The 7,729-nt window shown below is 41.6% G+C and overlaps 1 protein-coding gene across 1 annotated transcript in view; it reads left to right on the plus strand.

Moving 5' to 3' along the window:
• The window catches only part of Tsbp1 (testis expressed basic protein 1), a 30,962-nt gene extending 23,233 nt beyond the window's left edge, over positions 1-7,729 (plus strand). The window contains exons 19-21 of the mRNA XM_042684249.1: positions 1,030-1,050; positions 2,832-2,846; positions 6,040-7,729. Of these exons, the coding sequence (XP_042540183.1) occupies positions 1,030-1,050; positions 2,832-2,846; positions 6,040-7,463 (1,460 nt within the window). The 3' untranslated portion in view covers positions 7,464-7,729. The remainder of the gene's footprint in view (positions 1-1,029; positions 1,051-2,831; positions 2,847-6,039) is intronic.

Raw genomic sequence — 7,729 nt, forward strand, 5'->3', positions numbered from 1 at the left:
GGTGGTTGTGGTAGTGATGGAGGTCTTTGGGTCAATTTTTGTTTTGTTTTGATAAAAAAAAAAAAAAAACAGGACATCATATGGAAAGGATAAAAAGGGAAAATGTGTTTCTCTGGTTAGAGAATTAAAATGCAGAGGAAAAAAAGAGAAACAATATTCAAACAATGTGGTCAGATTACAATGAAACCTTTGTATTTCAACTTGTAGAATCACAAAACGAAATCCCAAAAGGTAAAAGGTAGAAACACTAAAAATTATACCTAGCAAGTGAGACATTAAAGAGCTACAGACTGAAGGCAGGTGTAATAGCTCATTTCTATAATCCCAGATACTCAGGAGGCAGCAATTGAAAAGATCATGGTCCCAAGGCCAGCTCCAGCAAAAAATTAGCAAGACCCCCAAGAGCTACAAAATATCATTCTTACTTTTTCAACCATTTATAAATGCAAAATCTAATTGTACCTCCCAGTGCGTACAAAAATAGAAGCAAGCTGCATTTATCTAGGGGCTGGGCTTTGCCAAATCTTGCTGTAGATTTCAGATATCCTAAGACTACATTCTCACCCCTGATAAACAATCCTGGTATTGTATTTCTTGCAATTTCATGCTTTCTAATTATTGTATTTTTATTTTAGGTGTATTAAGTAACATCAACCCAAGAGATACACCTATATGTCAATATGAGTTGAAATATATATCTGACAAGCATACCTAAAGTAATTCTTAAGTGAATGATGTTAGCATGTGTCTTCTAACTAAGGACATTATATATCCTATGTTTTATAAATGCTAATCATGGAACTCTAAATAAAATTGCTAGTTACTGATGAAAAGTAATGGCAATTTGGATTATTCAGATTGTCCTAAAGGACAACAGGCTAAGGAAGGGAAGGCAATGAAATTTCCTCATATTTAACTAAACAGAACTTAGCAATTAATAACACAGATTCTATCAATATAGAGGCTGGAGACTTGGGAAGAAGGGAAAACCCAGAATCTATTAATTTTTTTTGCCTTTTTCTCTTTCAGTGGACAACTCTGGAAAAATCAGTAAGTTTGGATCATTTCCTTACCTTTCTTGTTTCTACAATTAGGACCTTACAGACTGTGTTCGCAAATTTTCTTGAGTTACAAGTTCATCTATCTTAAAGTAGTCATCTTTTTTTTTTCAGCCCTGGGCTTGAATTCTGGGCTTGGGCACTGTCCCTCAGCTCTTTAGCTCAAGGCAAGTGCTCTACCACTTGAGCCACAGCACCACTTCTGGTTTTCTAGTGGTTTATTGGAGATAAGAGTCTCATGGACTTTTCCTGCCTGGGCTGGCTTTGAACCATGATCCTCAGGTCTCAACTTCCTGAGTAGCTAAGATTACAGGCATGAACCACTGGTGCCCGGCTTAGTAGTCATCATTTCTTAAATGATTTCCTCTCATTTTGGTTTTGATTCCCTCTTCACCTATTTTTCTTGTGTAACAAAGTATAATTGCTTTCCCTTGGTTCCTAGCTCTGTATCACCAATAATCATCAATAGCAGAAATCACCAATTAGTCAACCAAAATGACTAGTTGGCAATTGGGAACTTTACATTTAAAAAGAAAATGCTAGGGGCTGAGAAGGTGGCTCAGTGGTAGAGTACTTGCCTTGCATGCATGAGGCCCTGGGTTCGATTCCTCAGCACCACATAAGCAGAAAAAGCTGGAAGTGGTGCTGTGGCTCAAGTGGTAGAGCACTCCTAGCCTTGAGCTGAAGAGCTGAGGGACAGTGCCCAGGGCCAGAGTTCAGGCCCCATGACTGGCCCAAAAAAAAAAGAAAGAAAGAATGAAAATGCTCAGAGATTTGACAGCAACTAAGTACCAAGACATGATGATTTTGACATTTTTCAAACTAATTAGAATAGCTTAAAATTTTGACTCTTAAAAGAATTTTATGTAGTGTGTAGTCCTAGCTACTCAGGAAGCTGAGATCTAAGGATCATGGTTCAAAGCCAGCCCGGACAGCAAAGTCTACAAGACCCTTATCTCCAAATAAAACAGAAGGTGCTGTGGCTCAAAGCCGTAGAGGTCTGGTCTTGAGCAGAAAGAGCTCAGAAATAGCACCCAGACCCTAAGTTCAAGCCCCATGACCAACAACAAGAAAAGACAAAAAAGGTAGGATGTAAGTCAAGAGCAGTGGTTCATGCCTGTGGAATCCTAGCTACTCAGGAGACTGAGATCTGAGGATCTCAGTTCAAAGCCAGACAGGGCAGGAAAGTTAGAGACATTCTTAACTCCATTTAATCACCAAAAATGCTGGAAGTGGAGATGAAGCTCAAGTGGCAGAGTGCTAGCCTTCAACAAAAAAGCTCAGGGAGCAGGGCACCAGTGGCTCACACCTATAATCCCTAGCTACTCAGAAGACTGAGACCTGAGAATCAGAGTTCAAAACCAGCCTAAGCAGAATAGTCCATGAAACTCTTATCTTCAATTAACCACCAGAAAACCAGAAGTGGTTCTGTGGCTCAAAGTGGTAGAACACTATCCTTGAGCTGAAGAGCTCAGGGACAGTGCTCAGGCCCAGAGTTCAAGCCTCAGACCTCTCCCACTCCACCCCTCCCCCAAAAAAGTAGGAACTGTAATAGTTGGGATTTTAGTAGAATTCATCTTACTTATCCAAGGATTAAAGATTACCCTCTCTGCAGAGTAGAATAGGAAACATTGGCCTGTAACAGTCCTGAAGGTAATTTGTCTTCCATGTAGATTCTATTTCTGAATTAACCTAAAAAGAATATTATTGGAAAGTGGGTTCTCTTTAAGCTGGAAAATGCTCACTGATCTTTCTTTTGTGTTTTACTTTTAGCACTATTTCCAATGGGTAAGTTCCTTAACAATTATTAGCTAGGATATTTACATTGCTTGTCATTGTTTTCTGAACTGGACATTTCTACTCCTACAGTACAGGCATGTGGATCAAATATCCCTTTTATCTGGAATCACCGGGGTTTTCTGTATGTGGGTGCCAGTACTGGGCCTTGAACTCATGGGCACCATGCTCTTGTTTACCTTTTTTTTTTGGAGGGGGTGGGAGGGTCTGGGCGTGGGGCCTGAACTCTGGGCCTAGGTGCTATCCCTCAGCTCTTCAGCTCAAGGCTAGCAGTGCTCTAACATTTGAGCCATAGCACCACTTCCAGCTTTTTTTTCTGCTTATGTGGTGCTGAGGAATAGAACCCAGGGTCTCATACATGCAAGGCAAGTGCTCTACCACTGAGCCACCCTCTCAGCCCCTTTTATTTTCTGCTTATGTGGTGCTGAGGAATCGAACCCAGGGCCTCATGCATGCAAGGCAAGCACTCTACCACTGAGCCACCTTCCCAGCCCTTGCTTAGCTGTTTCGTGCAAGGCTGACCACTTGAGCCACACCTCTACTTCCTCATCTAGCACTTAAGTACATTCTTTGACAAAAAAAATTATTGTTATTATAAAGGTAATCTACAAATTAAATACATAGTTTTAGAGATACTGCTACAGAGAAAATGAAGTTCATAGGAAAGGATTGTTGATATCTTCCAGCCATCTTATCCTAGACTTTAAAAAGAATCTCATTGGCTCCCAGTAATATGCAATGAAAGAAAGATTGGTTTCTGAGTTCTGTTAGCTTTTTTGCTGGGAATTTAGAATTCATTTTCAAGTAAAGTCTTCTGGATCACACTGTTAGGGGAAAAATCTAGTTACATTCCTTTTTTTGAAGGACAGTAGGGATGGAGTACCTGCTATATATTGGATATTGGGCTATGCACCTTCAAAACAGTATTTCTTTCTTTTTTTTTTTTTTTTTTTTTTTTTTTTAATTTAATTTAATTTTATTTGTGAACACAGTATTTCTTTTTTTTCCCCCTCAGGATTAGCACTTTGCCACTTTCAGCCACAGCTCCATTTCTGGTTCACAGCTCCACTTCTGGTGTTCTGGTGGTTAATTGGAGATAAGGGTGTCTCAGGGGCTTTTCTGCCTTGGCTGGCTTTGAAATGCAATCCTCAGATCTCAGCCTCCTGAGTGGCTAGAATCACAGGCATGAGCCACTGACACCCTGCTCTTACTCTTTTTATAGTCCTATTTTTTGAGTGCCTGTCCTGAGGCTTAAACTCAGGGCCTGAACGCTGTCCCTGAGTTCTTTTGCTCAATGGCACTCTACCACAGCTCTACTTTCAAGTTTTTCTGGTACTTAAGTAGAGATAAGAATCTCATGAACATACTGGCTTAGAACCATGCTCCTTGGAGCTGAGCTTCCAGAGTAGCTAGGATTATAGGCATGAACCACCAGCACCTGTGGCAGCTATTATTATCTCCAACTTTACAGATCTGGAAACTGGCTCAGATGTGGTGTAAAGAGTTGGAAAATACTGTTAAACCTTTCTGGCACTGAAGTACCGATTCTATACCAACACCTTGTCTCCTACATTATGTCATAATGCTTTTTTGTGACTAGTCATGAAACCTTATCTAGTAATCAACTATTTATAAATATAAATATGTGTCTACTAGAGATATTGACTAATGTTCACAAAAAGAATTCTTCTTAAAATAGATAAGTTCCCATTTAAATCAATCTTTGATTTGTGTGTGTCGTGTGTGTGTGTGTGTGTGTGTGTGCATGTATGCACATGTGTGCTAGTAATAGAGCTTGAAGTCAGGGCCTGGGCCCAGTCCTTTGGCTTTTTTTTTTTTTTTTTTTTCTCAAGGCTAGTGCTCTACCACTTGAGCCTTTGCTCTACTTCCAGATTTTTGGTGGTTACTTGGAAACAAGAGTCTCATGAACTTTGCTGCCTAGGCTGATTTCCAGCTACAACCTCAGATCTCAGCCTCCTGAGTAACTAGGATTACAGGTGTAAGTCAGTAGTGTCTGGCTGATGTTTTGTTTTCTAAATTCAGGTTTCTCCCTACGGGGCTTATTTAAATCATGACCTTCAAGAAACTATATTAAAAAAAATAGAGTACTAATTTTTTAAATATACATGTATATATAATCATAAGAAACAAGCCGGGCGCATGTGGCTCACGCCTGTAATCCTAGCTACTCAGGAGGCTGAGATCTGAGGATCACGGTTCAAAGCCAGCCCGGGCAGGAAAGACTGTGAGACTCCTATCTCCAATAAACCACCAGAAAACCGGAAGTGGCGCTGTAGCTCAAGTGGTAGAGGGCTCGCCTTGAGCTGAGGAGCTGAAGGACAGCGCCCAGGCCCAGAGTTCAAGCCCCACGACCGACAAAAAAAAAAAAAAAAAATCATAAGAAACAAGTAAGACCCATCTAATGAGATATATTTCAATCTTTCCAAACAAAATCTGAAGGAGCAATCATTTTATTTAGAAATAGTATGTTGTTTTTTTTTTGTTTTTGTCAGCCTTGGGGCTTGAACTCTGGGCTTGGGCACTGTCCTTGCACTCTTTGGCTCAAGGCAAGTGCTCTACCTCTAGATCCACAGCACCACTTCCGGTTTTCTGAGTGGTTTATTGGAGATAAGAGTCTCACGGACTTTCCTGGCTTTGAACCGTGATCCTCAGCTCTCAGCCTCCTGTATAGCTAGGATTACAGGCATGAGCCACCAGCGCCCGGCTTATGTATTCTTTTATATAAGAAATAGTATAGGCCAGACACTGATGGATAATGCCTGTAATGCTAACAACTCAGGAGACTGAAATCTGAGGATCCTGGTTCAAGGCCAGCATGGACAGACAAATCTAAAACTCTTATCTCCAATAACCAGTAACAGGGTTGGAAGTAGAGCTGTGGAGCAAGTGATAGAGCACCAGCCTTGAATAACATGACAAGCAATAACGGGAGGCTCTCCTGAGTTCAAGCCTCCATAGTGGCACCAAAACAACAAAAAGTGGAATTTTATCAATACTTCTATAATTTTCACCTTTTCCACTATTTTATACTTTCAGGAAATTTTCATATTATATCCAGTTTGTCCATTTTAAGACAAAATATGGAAACCAGTATGTGGGGGATAGAGGGAGATAAAGCAGAAGAACTTGATATTTGAATCATGCACTTTTATTGTGTACGCAGTTATGCTTCCAGGTAACAAGGCTGAAGGACCTAAAAAACAATGCGATAACAAAGTCCAGTTTCTGGAACATGGAGGAACTACAAGTGATCCGAAGAGCCAAGAGGAAACCAAGGAAGCAGAGTGTTATGAATCCTTGTTTCCAACACACACAAAAGAGCCAAATGGCATGTCACTGGAGGAAGACAAGCTAGAAATAGAGATCATGTTAAAGAGCGACTCTGAAATACTAAAAGAAGAGGAATCCCCGGTGAAGAAGAGCGATGCCAGAGTCCCGAGAGAACAGAGTGCCCAAGAAAATGCTAAGGTGGCATTACGAAAAGAAGAGGAATCCCCAGTGAAGAGGAGTGAGGTGGAGATTCCCAAAGGAAAGGAACACAAAGTCAGGCAAAGTGAGGTCGGGGTTCCAAAAGAACCTGAAGTCCAAGAAAAGAGGGAAGTGTTCGTACCAAAAAGACAGGAACCCTTCATAAATAAGAGTGAGGTAATAGTACCAAAAAGACAGGAATTGCAAGAAATGAATGAGATGGCAGCAGCCAAACAAGCTGAAGCCCCAGAGAGGAAGAACGAGGCAGGCGAACCAAAGGGACAGGAGTCCCGAATAAAGCCGAGTGAAGCGTCCATACCAAAAAGACCGGACTCCCAGAGGAGTGTGATGGGCATGTCCCACCGAGCCGAGGCCCCAGAGAGGAGGATCGAGGCAGGAGAGCTAACAGGACAGGAGTCCCGAATAAAGCCGAGGGAAGTATTCATACCAAAAGGACAGGACTCCCAGAGGAGTGTGATGGGCATGTCCCACCGAGCCGAGGCCCTAGAGAGGAAGATCGAGGCAGGAGAACCCAAAGGACAGGAGTCCCGAATAAGGAAAAGTGAAGTCGGACTACCAAAAAGACAGGAATCCTATGCAAGAGTGACTAAAGAACCTGAAGCCCAAGAGAAGAAAAATGAGGTACTAGCACTGAAAGGACCGGAAACCCAAGCGAAGAAGAGTGAGGCGTTAGTACCGAAAGGACCAGAAATCCAAGCTAAGAAGAGTGAGGCGTTAGTACCGAAAGGACCAGAAACCCAAGCCAAGAAGAGTGAGGCGTTAGTACCGAAAGGACCAGAAACCCAAGCCAAGAAGAGTGAGGCGTTAGTACCGAAAGGACCAGAAACCCAAGCCAAGAAGAGTGAGGCGTTAGTACCAAAAGGACCAGAAACCCAAGCGAAGAAGAATGAGGCAGAAGCTCGTGAAGGACAGGAATCCCAAGAAAAGAAAAATGAGCCAGGAATACCAAACAAACGAGAGGCCCAAACAGGGGAAAAGATGTCAAGGAATAAGGGAAAGGAAGGCCAGAGAAATGAGGGAGGTGCACTGATGAATCAAAATAATGGCCAGTTGATGAAGGCAAAGGTAACAAAGAAAAAGATACTGTTAAGGAATTAGATGTGAAAGGTAAATTTAAAAAAAAATATTTAAGGGGGCCAAAGCACATAAAGAAAATGAGTAAATACAAAGAGAACTGATCCTTGTAATTCCCCTCCTCCAAATACAAGGCACGTACCAGCCGCAGGAGTCTAAATAAAAAATCAACGTCATCTATAGATCTACAGTTTCTGCTCTTCAGAAGTTTCATCAGGTTGAGATATCTTAGCCACAAGCCAGCTTTTAAATGTGTGCTTTATAAGTCAATCCATAATAGCATCCAATCA

The sequence above is a fragment of the Dipodomys spectabilis genome, unplaced genomic scaffold, assembly GCF_019054845.1.
Source record: "Dipodomys spectabilis isolate Male_0828 unplaced genomic scaffold, ASM1905484v1 ptg000085l, whole genome shotgun sequence".
NCBI classification, from domain to species: Eukaryota; Metazoa; Chordata; class Mammalia; order Rodentia; family Heteromyidae; genus Dipodomys; species Dipodomys spectabilis.